The 19,757-nt window shown below is 32.2% G+C and overlaps 1 protein-coding gene across 8 annotated transcripts in view; it reads left to right on the forward strand.

Annotated features, from left to right (window-relative positions):
* Positions 1-19,757, forward strand: part of AGTPBP1 (ATP/GTP binding carboxypeptidase 1) — a 235,238-nt gene that overhangs the window by 77,079 nt on the left and 138,402 nt on the right. For all 8 annotated transcript variants that reach the window (XM_074196612.1, XM_074196615.1, XM_074196616.1 and 5 more), the window contains 4 exons: positions 2,713-2,890; positions 6,661-6,758; positions 12,849-12,965; positions 15,794-16,497. In XM_074196612.1, coding sequence (XP_074052713.1) covers positions 2,713-2,890; positions 6,661-6,758; positions 12,849-12,965; positions 15,794-16,497 — 1,097 coding nt within the window. The remainder of the gene's footprint in view (positions 1-2,712; positions 2,891-6,660; positions 6,759-12,848; positions 12,966-15,793; positions 16,498-19,757) is intronic.

Raw genomic sequence — 19,757 nt, forward strand, 5'->3', positions numbered from 1 at the left:
AATATACCTGGTAGCAAATGCAAAACAATGAGTGCAAAGACAAGAGTGAAAAAGCAGGAAATGTAAGTAAAAATATCTACAACCAAATTTTTTCTAAAAAGGGTCTGCTTATACATGGGGAAATATGGTAAATTTGGACATTCTCCTTGGGGGAATTTCTTGATGGCCCTTCTTTTAGTAGGTTAAGCACTTGTTCATTATGTCTTCATTATACATCTGTTCTTGATAAAATTCTATTCTGGATCAAAATATGTTTCCCCATTCTTATAATTGGTGTCATGATTTTGCATACCATATTTGTATATAGTTCTTTAACATTATAGTTGCCTCTTTTCCTTTCCCATACATTGTTCATTTCCTAATATACTCCCACTCACAAACAGTACCTTTTCTTGGAACAAAGAAAAATAATTAAGCAAAATTGACTAGCAAAGCTATTGCATCTGATTTGTACCTATAGTCTTTCACTTATCAAGAGGAGGGCAGTCTGTTTTATTAACAGCAATCTTAGTCAAGGAAATAGGGAACAAATTGGTTTACGAAGATTTTATAACAAAGCATTTGACAGTCAGTATCTCCTGTGTTTTTCTTGTGGAGATACTGCAGTTAGATAGATTCATAATTGGTTGAATGGCTAGACTAAAAGAGAAGTAATTAATGTTTCAATGTCATCTTGGAAGGAGGTCTCTAGTAGAGTCTCTTGCGATCTTCCTCACTTCTTTTAAAAAGTGGTTTTTATCAGATAGCAACCAGAATAAAGTAATTAATGCTTGCTTATTAAATTTTTTGATAACACAAAGCATAAGGGTGGGAATAGGAAGTGAGATAGTTAAAAACAATGAATGACAGGGTCAGTTTTCAGAAAGATCTTGTCAAACTAAAATTCTGAATTAAATTGAAGAAGATGCAATTTATGTATGAAAGTTTAATGTGAATTTTTATACTTGAGTTTCAAAAATTAACCTTTTTAAGTAAAAGATGAGGGAATTGTGGTTATACAGTACTTCAATTGAAAAAGATTTAGTGAATTAACAGTTGTGTTATGGTAACTAAGAAAAATACTACAATCTTGGGCTGCATGAAGAGAGGTATATTTGATCTTTTCATGACTTAAGAGATGAAGGTCTGAATATCCTCTTCTTTGCTCAGACAACATACATAATGTATTTTCACTTCTGAGGATTACATTTTAGGTAGGATATTGATAACCAGAGAGCATATAGTAGATAGTAAGAATGGTGAAAGGCCTATGGGGCATGCCATAAAGACATTGGTTTAAAGGAAATTGGAATGGGGAAAAATAAGAGAATACATGAAAACTATCTCTAGATATTTGAAGGCTGTTCTGTATAAGATGTATTAGATTTGTCTGCTTGACTCCAAAAGGCAGAACTGGAAACAGATGGAAAGTATAAAGAAGCTAATTTAGACTTGATATAAGGAAAAACTTCTTAAAAGTTACACTATCTAAAAATAGAATAGTTACCTTAGAGGTTTTCAATCTAAATCTGGATGACACGTTTTCAGGTGTGTTGTAAAGGTGTGTTCAAAAATAGGTTGGTCTGATTGGTCTCTGTCTAATTGGTCTAATTGGCCTCTGAAATTCTTTGTCTGAAATATCCCTTACCCCACCACAGTACAAGTAGCCAGAAATTTATAATCTTAAGAAATGAGACTGGATTATATTTGGTAAAAAAAATTGTATATTTGGTAAAAGAAATTGAAATAATATGCATTTTGGTTTTTCTCAGTTTTTGACTTGACAGTACTGTTAAGTCAACAGTCATGCTCTTTGCTAAGTGTACAATTGAAAAAGAAATACAGACTTTACCTTTAGGAAGCTTGCATTCTAATAAGAGAGAAGAAAAATACACAAAAGAGTTGAAAAGTGAATGTGGGGAAATGTTTTAGGGGTCAGGGGTGACTTGGTACCTGAATGAGGGCTTGGTGGTGAAATCTGGAGAGCTGGAAGCAAAGCCAGGAAGGAAATGAACCATGGCCAGTCTGGGTCTGTTCTTAAAATGCAATTTGCACAGAAAGTGCTTACTAAAGGGAGAATTATCTGGTCTGGCAGAGGAATGTTCCAAGATGAACAAGTTATGAACAGTTTTATCTAATGTAGAGTTTATAAAGAAACAATTTGGAAGCTAAAGCGGCATATTGAAATTGTCAGTTATGTCTGAAATAAATTACTACAAATTTATTTTGAATATCTCTCCAAATGAAAATACAGAAGTCATAGTAATAAGAATATAAATTGTAGAGTAGATGTTATATTGATAAAGGGTTTTTCCTCACTGGTAATTTCTTACACCATTAAATAAAAAGTTAAAAAATAATTTAGTTTGGCCCATCAAAACTATATAGCTCAAGAATATTATCTGCCGCAAAGTTTCTTTACTCTCAGAAAGTTATTGATTCACACCATAGTGTTATTTGGGGTACCCAAACCCATCCAAGTTATTACTTATTAACATTAGTGAATAATGACCTGGTTATCATTTTCTTTAAATATTACCACAATTTTCATATTGATGATATAAAGAAACTCTTGTATTCAAAATGGACAGAAATTTTTAAAATTACACTTTGATATAAAGTAGATATATTTAATAAAAAATGTCAGAAAAAAGCATTCTTCTCCAAAGATATCTAAAATTAGTTATTCATGGTGATTACATAGTGTTTTTTTCCCTTTCCTTTAAAAAATAGGATTGCTTGGCAGTAAGGACTCTTGATCCTCTCGTCAACACATCCAGTTTGATTATGAGGAAATGTTTTCCTAAAAATCGTCTTCCATTACCAACTATTAAAAGTGCTTTTCATTTCCAATTGCCAGTTATTCCTGTGACTGGACCTGTGGCCCAGCTCTATAGCTTGCCACCTGAAGGTATGATTAACTATGTGCTATTTCTTCTTGTTTTATTTTTTGTCTAACTTTTCTTGTTATTGAATAGAAAAAAGGAATATTTAATATCTTAATCATATTTTATTTTACTTCATTTTAGTTATTTTAGAAAGAGAATCTGGGCTTCTGTTCACATTGCCAAAAGAATGCTATGTGTTATATTTATGAATTTGTTTTGTAACAGAATTTCATTAAGAAGATATACTTGATTTTTAAAGATTAAAGTTTTTAAAGATATTAATATTTTAAAGACAATTATTGTGAATATATAGTTAGTGAAATAATTGCTGCATTTTTATATATTAAGTAAACTAAATAAGATTTTCATTAAAAGCTTTATGTTTTCCTGACTCCCTGAAGACTGTTTTTTCAAAACTGTACTTATTTGATTGAAGATATAAAAAAATACTTATTTTTGGTTTAGATAAGTCAGTGACTATAATTGTGTTAGTTTTGAACGACATATTTGTATATATGTGTTAGAAAATGAGAAGAGAAATTTTTTCACAAATTTGAGAAGACAGATTTCTTAATTAGACAATTAGTGAAACAAAATGTTCTGGAGAAGGGAAAATTAATTGGGTATGCTTTTTTATTTTTTTGTCTACAGTAAATAAAAGAAAAAGTTTAATAATAGTGTAAATGGTATTAATATTGAAAAAAGCAGAATTTCAATATTAAAGTAGTAAAGTGATCATACATTTATATTTAGGCCATGAAAAGATATTAGAGGGCATATGGACCAAAATTGGAGGTAATTTGATCTCACTGTAGATCTTCCTAACAGTGATGCATCCTGTAGTGCATGTATCCATGCCTCTTTCTGTGCAACTCTTGTCTACATTTCCTCATAAGTTCCCCATCAGAGGTCCATCATAAATTTCTTTGATTACTTCCATTGCTCTTCTTTCTAGTATTTAATTTGTTATGTGTTTTAGCCTGCTTTTACATTGTTCTCTGAATAGCATTAAATTTTAATTCTTTGAAGTCATGCTGAGCAGTAACAGCAGAATTTTTGTATTTCAAAAATGAGCTCTATTTCAGGAAGAAATTTGGGGTCATTAAAGGAGCTTTGCCTCCCCCCCCTAAAATCCAACCAGCTCTTTTCCTTTTTTAAAATCATGGAACTAATTCATTGTCCCATCAGTTTATATACTAATGCATATGTTGTTGCATAGTCTCTTTTGTTGTCTATCTAACTATATATCATAGTCTGGACATAGGCATTCTTTGTTTGCTTGATTTTTCTTATGGGGATAATTAGGTCAAACTCCTTTGAATGATTATGGATCTTGTTCAGGAGGCACTACATTGTTCTGAGGCTTAATACAATCAACTCAATATCATCAGCAAATAGGAGTAATTAGAGGACCTTTACATCGATAAGGAATTAATTTCTCTTCAACTTGGATTCTGTGCTGGATCTCCTCCATAACAGTAATGAATTTATTTTAGTAGTAATAATAATTTGAATTGTATTATTATCCACACATTTCTATTCCTAATATTTAGTGGATAAATATTTAAAATTCCTAGGATACTAACTCCAAAATTCTTTTATTGTATAAATGGTTTATTAAAAATTATTTAAATGACTTTGATGGTGAAGGTTCAGTGAACATATTATGTTTTCATAAGATGTTTTATATAAAAGTCTTGAAGTTTTTTATATAAGAAGTTTTATGTTAATTATTGTCTGCCTTCTGTTTATTTTCACCAATTAAAGACTTATGACTCCACTTCAGGTTAGACTTTATGAATAAATAGTCCCTTCTCCATATCAGAACAATAACAACTTTCAGACTAGCTTTTTGAGTTAAAAAAATTCTGTTCTTTCTGTAAAAAGCTTATTTTGGGATGGATTATTGAACCATCTTTATTTTTACTTTCTCAATGTGGCTGAGTTTTGGTTGACCAAAAAAACCCCAAAAACTCTTCTTCCTAGCAACTATGTCTTGGGGTTTTTTTTTTTTTTGGTAGTAAACTTCATTTTTTCCAATAGTCATTTTTCCTTAGCTCCTGTTTCTGATTGTTGTTTATAAATGTATTTTTTTTGATATTAGAGCTACACATTCACTTTGGAGAAATAGAAGCATCAGTCTTTAAATATTTATTGGGTTTTCCTTATGTTCTAGGGGAAAGGGAGGGAATAAGAATTTTTGTAGCACCTCCTATGTACCAGACACTGTGCTAATCTCTCATATATTATCTCATTTGATCCTCACAACAGCCCTGTGAGGTTAGTGCTGTTATTGTCCTCATTTTACATTTGAGGAAACAAACAGAAGTCCAAATTTGAGGTTCAGTTTGAACTCAGCTCTTTCTTACTCTAAACCCAACTCTCTTCTCTGTGTATCCACCATGATACTGTGGTTGTAAGAAGTGGAAGGTGGAGGGGATGTGCTTTAAACATGAGGGATGACTTGTGCAGATGAAGTTAAGTGTAACAGCTCCAGGCCAGTGTGCCTTGGAAAGGGAGTAATATACACATATAATACGGCCAGAAAAGAAGTTTGAATGTGAGTGGGGAAGGAACTTATGTACCAAATAAAGAGTTAATATTCTGTAGAGCCATTAGATTTTATTGAGCCGACATGTGCTTTATCAAAATTATTATGGTAGCTATGTAGAAGATGGATTGAGAAGAGAGAGATCTGAGGTAGGAAGAAGGCATAAGGATAGCCTTAGGAAGCTATTAGTATACTGAAAAGGTAAGAGATGATTAGATTTTTGAACTACAGTGGTAACTATGTGAGTTGAAGGAAGGGGAAGTATGTGAGATGTTTTGGAGGTAAAATCAACAATACTTGCCAATTGACTAATCATATGAGCTGAAGGATAGAAAAAGAATAAAAGATGATTCTGATTCTTTCCAACTGGAAGGATGGAAATGTGTCTTTGGCTGAAATATGGAGATTTGATAGAGGGGAGTTAGTTCTAAGGGGAAAAGGAGAGGAAGAGATAATAGATTTTCATTTGAGTATATTGAATTTGGGATGCCTTTGGTCAATCCAGTTGAAAATATCTAGTTGATGATGCAAGACTGGTACTCAGGAGAGAGAGTTGTGCTGCTGAATCTATAGATTTAGGATAAATCTTTATAGAGATGATGATTAAACTTAAGGGACCTGACCAAGTTGACAAGTAAAAGAATGAAGAGAATAAATATAGCCATAGCCGTGTACACTTAACAATTAGGATTTTTGGAGAGCCAGCAAAGAAAATTGAGAGAACAATCAAATGGAAGAATCACAAAAACCTAGGGAGGAAAATGTATCAAAAAAGAGCAGTTCTTACTCTCTCATGAACAATTTCACTAGCATGCATTTTTTTTCCTTTTACATCTTTATTGGTGTTTTCTCCCCCACCCCCAGGTACATATAAAAATGAATTTTCAATATTCATTTCCAAAACCTTGAGTTCAAAATTCTCTTCCTTTCTCCCAACCCACTCGCTTCCATTAAGAAAGCAAGTTACTTAATATAGGTTAAAAATGTGTAGTAATGAAAAACTAGAATGGACTTTTTATATATATATGTAAAAGACACTAATTTTATCATAGATTTAAGTCATGTGCTATTCACGCATATGTAATAAAGGATGCTATTTAATACTTTATTAATAACAATTATAATTATTTGTGATATTTTATTATGTGAATTCTTAATATTTTAAACATAGCAGTCTTCCCCAGGGTGTCATTTTGTAGAAAGTTTACCTCTCACCTACTTATAGAGCGTTTTGTATCACAGTGGATGACGTAGTAGATGAAAGCGATGACAATGAAGACCTTGAATTAGAAGCTGAAAATGAAATTGAGAATGATGATGATATAGACCAAAATTTTAAGGTTAGTATAAATGTTTATCAGATAACTATATAAATATATATATATATATATATTGTTAAAAGAAAGTAAATTTAAATTACAGATGTTTATTTATTTTTTTAAAGCAATAGAATGTTTATTAAAGATATTATTTGAGTTTTACAGTTTTCCCCCAATCTTGCTTCCCTCCCCCCACCCCCACCCCACAGATAGCACTCCGTCAGTCTTTACTTTGTTTCCATGTTGTACCTCAATCCAAATTGGGTGTGATGAGAGAGAAATCATATCCTTAAAGAGAACAGAATTCTCAGAGATAACCAGATCATACCATAAGACATCTGGGTTTTTTTTTCCGAATTAAAGGGAATAGTCCTTGTACTTTGTTCAAACTCCACAGCTCCTTATCTGGATACAGATGGTACCCTCTTTTGCAGACAGCCAAAAATTGTTCCCAATTGTTGCGCTGATGGAATGAGCAAGTCCTTCAAGGTTGAACATCACTCCCATGTTGCTGTTAGGGTGTACAGTGTTTTTCTGGTTCTGCTCATCTCACTCAGCATCAGTTCATGCAAATCCCTCCAGGTTTCCCTGAAATCCCGTCTCTCCTGATTTCTAATAGAACAATAGTATTCCATGACATACATATACCACAGTTTGCTAAACCATTCCCCAATTGAAGGACATTTACTGGATTTCCAATTCTTTGCCACCACAAACAGGGCTGCTATAAATATTTTTGTACAAGTAATGTTTTTACCCCTCTTCCTCATCTCTTCAGGGTATAGACCCAGTAGTGGTATTGCTGGGTCAAAGGGTATGCACATTTTTGTTGCCCCCTGGGCATAGTTCCAAATAGCTCTCCAGAAGGGTTGGATGAGTTCACAGCTCCACCAACAGTGTAATAGTGTCCCAGATTTCCCACATCCCTTCCAACAATGATCATTATCCTTCCTGGTCATATTGGCCAATCTGAGAGGTGTGAGGTGGTACCTCAGAGAAGCTTTAATTTGCATTTCTCTAATAATTAATGATTTAGAGCATTTTTTCATATGGCTATGGATTGCTTTGATCTCCTCATCTGTAAATTGCCTTTGCATATCCTTTGACCATTTGTCAATTGGAGAATGGCTTTTTGTTTTAAAAATATGACTCAGTTCTCTGTATATTTTAGAAATGAGTCCTTTGTCAGAATCATTAGTTGTAAAGATCGTTTCCCAATTTACTACTTTTCTTTTGATTTTGATTACAGTGGTTTTATCTGTGCAAAAACTTTTTAATTTAATGTAATCGAAATCATCTAATTGGTTTTAAGTGATGTTCTCCAGCTCTTCCTTAGTCATAAACTGTTCCCCTTTCCATAGATCTGACAGGTAGATTAGTCCTTGATCTTCTAATTTGCTTATAGTATTGTTTTTTATGTCTATGTCCTGTAATCATTTGGATCTTGTCTTGGTAAAGGGTGTGAGGTGTTGGTCTAATCTAAGTTTCTTCCATACTAACTTCCAATTATCCCAGCAGTTTTTATCAAAGAGGGAGTTTTTATCCCGGTGGCCTGACTCTTTGGGTTTATCAAACAGCAGATTACTATAATCCTCTCCTGCTTTTACACCTAGTCTATTCCACTGGTCCACCACTCTATTTCTTAGCTAATACCAAACAGTTTTGATGACTGATGCTTTATAATATAATTTTAAATCTGGTAGTGCTAAGCCACCTTCGTTTGCATTTTTTTCCATTAAGCTCCTGGCAATTCTTGACTTTTTATTTCTCCATATGAATTTACTTACAACTTTTTCTAGCTCATTAAAGTAATTTTTTGGAATTTTGATTGGTAGGGCACTAAACAGATAGTTTAGTTTTGGTAGAATTGTCTATTTTTATTATATTAGCTCTCCCTATCCATGAGCAGTTGATCTTTGCCCAGTTATTTAAATCTGATTTAATTTGTGTGAGAAGTGTTTTATAATTGTTTTCAAAAAGATTCTGAGTCTGTCCTGGCAAATAGACTCCCAAGTATTTTACACTGTCTGAGGTTACTTTGAATGGAATTTCTCTTTCTAGCTCTTCCTGCTGTTTCTTGCTAGTCATATATAGGAAAGTTGAGGATTTATGGGGGTTTATTTTATAACCTGCAACTTCGCTAAAATTACTAATTGTTTCCAGTAGTTTTTTAGATGATTTCTTGGGATTCTCTAGGTAGACCATCATGTCATTTGCGAATAGTGAGAGTTTTGTCTCTTCCTTCCCAATTCTAATTCCTTTAATTTCTTTTTCTTCTCTAATTGCTGATGCTAACATTTCTAATACAATATTGAATATTAGTGGTGATAATGGGCACCCTTGTTTAACCCCTGATCTTATTGGGAATGCCTCTAGCCTCTCCCTATTGAGTATAATGCTTATTGATGGTTTCAGATAGATACTGCTCATTATTTTAAGGAACAGTCCATTTATTCCTACACTCTCTAGTGTTTTTAATAGGAATGGATGCTGTATTTTGTCAAAAGCTTTTTCAGCATCTATTGATATGATCATATGGTTTCTGATAGGTTTGTTATTGATATAATTGAGTATACTAACAGTTTTCCTAATATTGAACCAACCCTGCATTCCTGGAATAAATCCTACTTGATCATAATGTATTATCCTAGTGATGACTTGTTGTAGTCGTTTTGCTAAGATTTTATTTAGGATTTTTGCATCTATATTCATGAGGGAAATAGGTCTGTAATTTTCTTTCTCTGTTTTAACTCTTCCTGGTTTAGGTATTACAGATGTTTATTGTGAAATTTATGCCTATTTTCTTTTTGCTTTTTGCTTTTAATTATGGATCATCAGTGAAAGTCAGCTATTGTAAAGAAAAATAACTTTGTTTTATGTCTTTAGATTGAAAGTGACTTTGAAGTGTTATCTAATTCTCTTTTTGACTATAATATACATAAAATTAAAATATAAAATAATATAAATTATTGTACATTTTGCTATTTTAAAGATAATGTTATTTCAATATTTTGTTTTTTACATCATCAGAATTTCTCCTAGTAGCTCCCCTCTTTCCTTCTTAGAAAGCACGACCATCCAACAATATTTTTGTTAAAGAAAAAGAACAATAAGAGCGAAAAAAAAAACCTCAGCAAAATCAATCAATACATTGAACCAAAGTTTGAAAACATATACAGTGTATAGCAACTCTATATCTCCTACTTCTGGAAAGGGATGGGAAGTTGTATTTTTGGGTCATGCTTATTCTTTCTAATTTTGGGACATTAAATTTAGGATTATTTTGTTGTAGTTCTTTCTGTTTATGTTGTAGCATACCTCTTGCTTTTAAAGATTTTCTGGAAAGTGACTATATACTCACAAACACAGATATATATGTATTTATGAATATCTATACTTATCCATACATATATAGTGCTACCTTGTCCTATACTGGATAATCCCTTTTTTAGAATTTTTTTTTTGAGCATTGATCTAAATAGAGTGTGATATGGATTATAGGACATTGTGAAAAATTAAAATCAATTCAGAGATATTTCAAGGGTCTGTGAAATAATTGGGGTACTCCTTCCATAACTCAGCTCATATATTTTGGTAGTTGATACCAAAGTTACTATGCCCTGAAGAATTGAGTCCACTAGTTGAACTTTGGAACTCACTGGAAAGATGCAATGTAGTTTTTCAGAGTGTTGAGAATGAATGAGATTGACATGGTGATTGTGCTCGAATTTAAATTTAATAGTTTTTGATGGAAATATTTTTCAAGCATATGTTTCACTTCCCTGACTTGTTTAAATATTAGGCATAATGATTTAACCTTTCCTTGAAGGAAGGGGAAGTATGTGAGATGTTTTGGAGGTAAAATGTGCCAGGTAGATTTATTTGGTTAGGTGATGTTTGATATAAGACTGATCAACAAAGTGATCAGCCATGATTCCAGAGGGTCAATGATAAAGTTTATTTTGATAATAATATTTTCAGGGTGAAAAATGAGATATATATATAGAGTCAGTGCAGCCATTTATTTGTTTTGCTTCACTGAATATACTTGATGCTTCTTATGATGACTTTTTTGTTTTGTTTTGCTTTTCTAATGTGTATGAGAGCATTTATGGGAAAGTGAGAAAATGGATTTTTATTAATTGAAAAAAAGTTAATTTAATTTAAAAAAGGGATATTTTGCTTTTTGAAGGTGTACCTGATTTCTGTTTGCTTTTTGGTTCTTTTTCTTAGTTTAGTACAAATAGCTACTTGTTTATTCTATATAACTAAGTCTGGCTTATTGTTTCCATTTACACATAGTAGAATTTTTTTCTGTGCCAAGTGTTGCAATATTGGAGTGGAGCTATGAAAAAAGGCAAATTAGAAAATGAATTATTAAATAAATATATTAAATTATTTTCTTAGCTCTCTTTGGCCCTCTAGTGGAGTTAATAGTAATTGGTCAAGTTATTTTAAAACTTTGGGATCACAAAATTACTGTAAATAGAGCGCAGTCCATCAAGACACCCAACTCTTCTTGATCTCTTGGGGTTTGATATTTGTTACTTCTTGAAATCTTCTCTGAACAGCATACAAGGTACTTTCAATTAGTCCTGTTTGACCACAGATTTCCCCATTTCCAATGAATGCTCCTAACTGCTCCCTCAGTTTTTTCTTTTTTTTTTGCACTTAATATCTAAAAATAGTTTTCGGCATCCATTTTTGTAAGATTGCATTCCAAATTTTTTTCTCCCTCCCTTCTCCCCCCCCAAGACAATAAGCAATCTGATATAGGTAATATATGTACAGTCATGTGAAACATATTTCCACCTTAGTCACACTGTGAAAGAAGAATCAGAACAAAAGAGAAAAGCCATGAGAATTCTTTCTGTGGATGTCTCTCCTTCAGGTTCAACCTCTTCTCCCAGAGTGGCATATTGTTTGCTTCTAATATGTTCAGAATGGAGAGTCTGAATTAAAATACTGCACTTTGGTGATGTCCAAATTTTCAAAAAGGGTCACAGATAGAAAGTTTGAGTATTATAAAGTGTACCAAATTTGTATACTATAAAGCATACCAAAATATTGTGTTTTGAAACAAGATTTCCCCTAAAATACACATATGGTACCTCTTACAATGTGAGTCTCTTCCACTAAAAAGTTGTTTTATCAGTTGTTAACAGAAAGGAAGGTTGGGCCCTTTTACTTTGATAACATGTTAATAGCATTGACTCCTGTATTTGACCAGAATTTGTTGCCGCTCCATTCATAGTACACCCTAGGTCAGACTCATATCACCTCTTGTCTGGATTATTGTAGTTTTCTCCTAATTTGTCTCCCTGCATACAATCTCTAACCTCTGCATTTTCAGAAGATGAATCTTGAAATTTCTAGGTTATTTTCCACTCACTCTTCCCCACCACCAGGCAAGTTACCTTTTGTATAGATATACATATTTATTTCTTAGCAAACTTGGGTAGAGAGACAATCTTACCTCCTGTCAGTGTCTGGAAAAGAATTAAACATTTGTTGATTAACTGGTTACTTTATTTATGTGTGTATCTTTTCTTTCAACTCTTTTTTGTTTACTCTATATCTCATGCATATATAACTGTACTTCTCTGATTTTTTTCATATTCATTAATCACTACATAGCTTAGGGTTCTTTTAATTCAGCTTTTGTTTTAAAACTAAGTCTTGGGGCGGCTAGGTGGCGCAGTGGATAAAGCACCGGCCCTGGAGTCAGGAGTACCTGGGTTCAAATCCAGTCTCAGACACTTAATAATTACCTGGCTGTGTGGCCTTGGGCAAGCCACTTAACCCCATTTGCCTTGCAAAAAAAAACAAACCTAAAAAAAAAACCCCAAAACTAAGTTTCAAGGATATACTTTACAGCTTGACTTTGAATTGACTTAACAGTCCTTAATGCTGTGATTTTTCTTTATTAAAAAAAAATTTAAAATGTTAAATCAGACTATTAAAAGAAAATAAGTAGGAATTATTGCAAAAACTTTTGCTTATTCTTTGGTTTTAATTTCATGTAGTAATTTGGATAACATTATATTGAGAATGTAATCTGTTTTATTAAAGGCATGCCTAACTCTTGATATAATATTTTGATTGTTACAGAATGATGATATTGAGACTGATATTAACAAGTTAAAACCCAAGCAAGAACTAGGACGACCAATAGAAGAACTAAAAATGTATGAACACTTTTTCCACGAACTTTCTGATGATTTTCAGGTAAAAAAAAAGCTGATTAATCAGGTCCTTAATGTTTTGCTCAACTGAGAATTCTTTTTTTCTCTCAAATTGAAAGACAGTTCCTATTTTGCTTTTCATTTTTAAAATACGAACAGGTTTTTCCTTTGTCAGTAACTACTTAGTGGTGTGACCTTGTGCAACCCCAAAAAAGCTTCTCTGGATTTTAAGTTCTTTTGCCTCTAAAATGAAAGGCTAAAGTTGGGAGTAGTGGCATATACCTGTAGTTTCTGCTGGTGGATCACTTAATTTTGGGAGTTATGAGCAAAAAAATAATTTTTACTTGATTATCTTTAAGGTCTCTTTTCAGTTTGAAATAACTTGTTATACATTGACTCTATAATATTTGAATTTTTAAAATAATCCTTAAAGCTAGTGATCTGTTATTATCTCCTTTGATTCAATGGCACTGATATTTTGGAAGTAAGAACTAGTTGAAAATGATAACTAAAAACTGCTTTCAATATGTGATTGACATTTGCATCTACATATGCTAATCTTTTAAGTAATTTTTTTCTTTTTCTGGTAATGTCATGTGAAAATTATGAGGATTAGAATATCTATCTTATGATTTGCCACAATCTTTAATTCTTGTTAAAACTTTTTACTCCAATTTGCTAAATAGCTTAGCTTGAGCTGGCATAAATTAATAGAAAACTTAAGTGGAACTAAATAACCTAATTTTTGAGTGTAGCTTAAGGAAAGAATTGAGTGTATGGAGATATCTGATTTTGGCTCTGCTTTGGATATGCTGTGTGATGTCATTAAAATTATTCAACTTTTTGGGGTTTCCTGTTTTGTAAAATGAATATGTTAGACTAGGTGTCTCAAGTGTCCTTTTAAAAAAGTCAAAAATTCTCTTTTCTTATTCTTTCAAACGTATGAAAAAAAGAAAAATAATTGAAAAGATGGTTTTTATTTTAGGGATTTTCTTTTTTGTCAAGTTGATAGAAATTTATTTACCTGTGTCCATTGACCAGAGTAGATTGCTGCTCTAAATCTAATTAGAATGTTTGGTTTACCTCATAGAACTGGAGATGGACTGGAGTGATAAAAGGGAGAGATGAAAGTCTTATGCCTTTAGCTCAAAGTTAGTATGATAGGCTCAAGAGGGAAGATCAAAAATATCTAGATAGAAATAAAATGAATGAGTTTAGATTAAACTTTTTCATAATCTTCCCTCTTCACTAATACTGACCACCAGATTACATCAAAATGTAATGTATAAGTATACATAGGAAAGCCCTTAGAAGCAATGAAAAAAGCTGATTCAGAACAATAACAGGGGGAAACCCATAGTGCTGGCCATAGGTAGAGAAGATTATTTGAATGATTTAAATCATTTTTTAATAGTATAGGTGAAAATACAAGTATGTTAGGAAGACATATACAACAAATCAATAGATATGGATGTATAAAAAAGGAAAAAGATTGCAACTAATACTAATCTATATATTGTTTCTTATTGTTCACCAACTCTTTTACCTTAAACAAGTGATTTACAGTTGAGATGGACTTGGTTTCTTCTTTCTACTTATCAATACAGTTCTTCACAGTGATAATTATGTTAGATTGAACTCCATAAAGACTAAATACTGATAGCTTACTTTCATTGTGTTGGAAGAAGTTAATTTTTAAAAAGATTTTCAGATCTGAGCTTATTAGCATACTCTAGTCTGTCAAACTTATCTCTATGGTAGTTGATATATGAAATAGTTCACCATTTAATTATATAATTGAAAAATACATCTAATATGAAGCAGATTATTGGTATTCAAATTACTTTCAATTTTTACCTCAAAGAGAAATTCTTTTTTCCTGTTAAAGTGACCTGCATGTTTAATGTGTTTAGAGAGTATACAATAAGTTTCAATAATGTAGAACAGAAGATATTTTTTAAAATAACTTTTTTGATGTAAGACCAATAATACTCCATTTATCATGAGTCTGACTTCCTTGAGCAAAAGTCTGAAGTTGTTCTCTCTTGTCTAAAAGGTAAAATTTAAATGTTTATTGTACCTATCTTTATGTTCTTAGCCAAAGCAATTTACTTGTTATTTCTAGCATAAGTTGTTCTATCTGTGTCTCTGCCTTCTTCCATACCTGACTTGGACTTTTCCCTCATCTTTGGCTTACAAAATTCTTAATTTTCTTCATATCTCATTCAAGAGTATTTTCTATAAGAGGGCTGTTCTGATCTTCCCCTTCCCAAGTTACTTATGTACTCCTCACCGAATTACTTTGAATCTATTTTTACACCTAATTTTTCACTGTGTTTTTAGTCAATTAAAATGTTAAGTCCTTTAAGGCAGGAACTTGACCTAAGGAATTTCTTGATAAGATAACTTCCTCTATTAATGCAAATCAATATTTGGCCTGCAGTTTTACAATTTGAGAGTATTAACTGAGGCAGCAGAGAGGATAAGTGATATGTCTGGGGGCATATAGCCAGGATATATCAAAGAACCCAGGTTTCCTGTACTCTGAGGATAGTTCTAAGCAATGCTGTATTATATTCACATTAAACAAGGTGAAAGAATTTAATTGCTTTATTTATTTATTTGTTTGTTTGTTTATTTGTTTGTTTTTTTGGCAAGGCAATGGGGTTAATTGGTTAAGTGACTTGCCCAAGGCCACACAACTAGGTAATTATTAAGTGTCTGAGACTGGTTTTGAACTCAGATACTCCTGACTCCAGGGCTGGTGCTCTATCCGCTGTGCCACCTAGCCACCCCATAAATACTCTATTTTTGATAAAATATTTGACTATATTTTGATACATTTTTTCATCATTCTTTTTGTTTTTGAAGGAATGTGATTTAATTGCTAAAGAACCAAAGCCCTTGGCAAAGGAAGCAAATCTAGGTGGACCTATTGTTGTTCCTACAGCAGGAGAAGAGCCACCTGTGGAACCAAACAGTGTAATAAATTCTGTGAAAAAGGATATTTCACAAGGAGAAGAAAGTGATAAACAACCTGCCTTTTTAGACCTAGCAAAAGAAGAAATTAAAAACAGTGATAGTTCATTGCAGCCACAGGAAAGTGATCAAAATAGAACAGTTTCATCAAACCAGTATCTTACTAATGACTTAGTGAAGGCCTTGGACCGAATAACACTTCAGAATACTCCCCAAACTTCCCAGAGCTTCACTGCTGGAATAAAGAAAGATTCTAGTCCTCACCTTACCTCCATTACATGCACTAAGACATGTCCACATATTTCTACTTGTGGAAATGTGCTCTTTGAGGGAAGAACTGTTCAACTAGGAAAGCTATGCTTTACTGGAGTTGAAACTGAAGAAGATGATGATTCTACATCCAACTCATCAGTGGAGCAAACATCAGTTGAAGTACCCAATATGCCACCACTCCATGATTCTGATCTATATGTTGAGATTGTGAAAAATACAAAATCTGTTCCTGAATATTCAGAAGTGGCTTATCCTGATTATTTTGGTCACATTCCACCTCCATTTAAAGAACCTATTTTAGAAAGACCCTATGGTGTGCAAAGGTGAGTAGTTTATATTGTTTTTTCCTCTAAAAAAGGACAGTTGTAATTTTAGCAATGACTATTTTTCTTAATTTTGAAAATCAATTATTTCTTACATTTGCAACACATTAGAAAATTAAGAGAGAAGTTAACATTTTTAGCAAATGTAAGTATATTCTGAAATTTAATGTTTAGTCATTAAAAAGTTAAGCATTTATAATTACAATGCCATGTAGAAAAAACTGGAAATTAGTCAGTTCAAAAATATCTTCATATCATTATTAAGTTACAAATTTAAATTTTATTGTTTGACCAGTTTTTGAAAGATGGTAAAAGTAAATATTTTAGTTCCATTGTCCCTTAGATTTTTGTTTTAGGCATGCAAGTTGGAAATAAAATATCAAATGAAAGACTAGTTATAGTGTGCAATGTGTTACATTTTTCAATTTGAGGTTGGAAATTTTCAGTAAAAATAAAATATGACATCTAAGAAATAATGGTACAACAAGTTTATAGGTATATACCTGTAATCCCTGATATAAGGAGGATAAGATTAGTGAATTGTTATTAGTTAAGCAAATTTGGTGTCCACACTTAGTCCAAAACAAGTATAGTGAGCTCTTAGAACATGGGACCTCCAGGCTACCCACAGAGGAATAAACCAGCCCAGGTCAGAGCCCTTGTGCCAATCAGTAGTTGAATCAGGTACTACTACTATTACTACTTTTTTTTTTCTTTTGAATCAAGTACTTCTAATCAAGGCAAGTTAGGGACACCTGATCTTCTCCTTCTGCCTGCAAAACTCAAATAAATAAATAAATAAATAAAAAGGAAAAAAGAAATAAAGTGATTTATGTAGTAATATCAGGTGATGATTTATAAGTATGTATAAGGTAAAAATAAGTGAATAGCTTAGTGAGACTAATGACTGGATCATTTTATTGGGACTTCAGGTGAGTTTTTTGATAATTATTTATCACTGAAAATATTAAGCAATTAATCTGTTTATCGTCCCTTTATAGATGATGGTGATAACTATAAAAAATAAATACTCAGGAAAGTTTATAGAGAACAGGTAGATTTTTCCTAGGATTTTCTTTCTCTTCATTGCTGGTCATTTTTGTCCTGTGCATTAAAATAAAAAAAAGTGAACAGTTTCTATCCTCAAGGATCTTACACTGTTAATAATATTTATAAATTTCTCATTATACATATTATATGAGCTTGTTTCATGAATAAAACAATTGTGTGTGTGTGTGGGTGTATGAGTATGTGTGTTGTGTGTACATACAGATGTGCAGGACTGCCTTTGCCCCACCCAAGATGTTGACCAGAACCAAGAAGGTTCAGTAGCAAGCAGTCCTTACATAAATACAACATATAAGTAGATTAAAAATGTTTCAAAGATATTCTATACCATAATGATATACTCCTACTTGTTTAAGCCTTCCATACATAAAAACAGTAAAGTATTTAAAACTGTCTTTATGGCTTCAGTTTTTGTTGAAGATATAGTTGAATAATATGCTTATTACTAATAGGCAATAAGAAAGAAATTATGTTATACATTACAATATCTTTGCTTTCTTGATAATTTTTAGGTGTAAATTGTATTTCTAATAATCAAAATTATATAAGACCAAATTGTATGCATTATAATTTTGATAAAACTACCTGTCAATATTTAATTACCTCAAGTTTTGAAGTATTCAATACAACATTTTACTATGTGATTGTTAGTACAAGTACTATCAGGCACCTGGAATATTTGTTTTTAAAACAAGGAGAAGATCTGGGGAAGGCTGCACCTTATGTTTAGAAAAGTAAATACAAAAATGCACCTTTATAACCATAGAGTTACAAATTATCTCAAGTTTTTCTTCTAAAATTATATTCATTTTTCAGTTATTTATTTCTGATAACAAGTTAGGCTGATAGCTTAGGAACTCCTGCCATCTAGTGGCAAGGGGCTATACAATTAAGACTAGGACCTTGTGCTAAGGAAAGCTTTATACATTCTTTTAATGTATAGTACTTGAATCATTGTAGTGGAATTAATGGAACCAGAATCCTCATCTTAGGAAATATCTTTAGACATTATAATGCCTTACTTAACATTTTAGATTCTCAAAATTTTGAGTTTGGAAGGGACAAAGGTCCCTTGTACCTAAAAGAAGAAATAAAATACAGCCCTGACAAGTTGTTATCTACCTTCTACTAGAGCACCTCTTTGGAGGGGGACCTATCATCTTTTTAGGTGGCATTTTCCACTTTGTGAAAGCTCTAATGACTAGGAAACTTCTTGACATTTAGGCTAAATTTGCTTTTTTTGCTGCTTTACTAACTGATCTTGACTCTACCTTTTTGAGATCAGAGTTCAAGTCTGATCTCTTTTTGGTTTGAGAAACTTGAACTTAAATATGATATTCTTTTGGAGTCCTCTCTTCAGGCTAAACATCCTTAATATCCTCAAATGATTCCCATATCACAGAGACTCAGGGTCCCTCAGTGTCTTGGTTACCCTTTCCATCTTGGTTACTCTCAAATCTTATCAAATGCCTAAATGATGGCATCCAGAACTTAACACCTATTCCAGATTTGATCTGACCAAGGCATGAAACAGAAGCTGTCATCTCTGTATTTTTGGAAGTTATATCTTTTCTAATGTAGCATAAGATGAAATTTGCTTATTTGATAACCAGATAGTGCTTCGTATTGAATTCTCAGTCCACTAAAACCCTCAGGACTTTTTTTTTTTAAATTTATGCTAGCTCTTTTCTAACCATGCCTCCTTCATCTTGTGTTTGTGTTGTGGATTTTTTTTTTGTCTCCCTGTAATGCTTTATAGTCTAAAGTATTGAATTTCACCAAATTAGATTCAGCCAATGCACCTTTCTGTGAAGACCCTTTTTGGAACCTAACAGTCATCCACTCCTATTAACGATCTCCATTTTTGTGTTTCATCTGAAAATTTGACATGTTGTCCTTAGATTTCCTTAATAGACATAAATCCTTCTGAACTTTAGCATTCCTGACAATATTTTTATAGACCTATTTCATATGTTTACATTCATTCTGTTATCACTTATTGTGTTCATTTTTTGTAAATATATTTTAAAAATCTAAATTTGTTGATGAGTTCCCTGTGCTAATGAATTAGTCTCTCTTATACATGTTCAGCTTTTCTTCCTTATTGTAATTTTTTTATTTGTGCCTTCAGAATCTCTTGAAAATTTCCCATTCTTTACAGATTGACTTTCTTTCTAGAATGTGTGCTATCC

This window comes from Macrotis lagotis, chromosome 8, assembly GCF_037893015.1.
Source record: "Macrotis lagotis isolate mMagLag1 chromosome 8, bilby.v1.9.chrom.fasta, whole genome shotgun sequence".
Classification (NCBI taxonomy): Eukaryota; Metazoa; Chordata; class Mammalia; order Peramelemorphia; family Peramelidae; genus Macrotis; species Macrotis lagotis.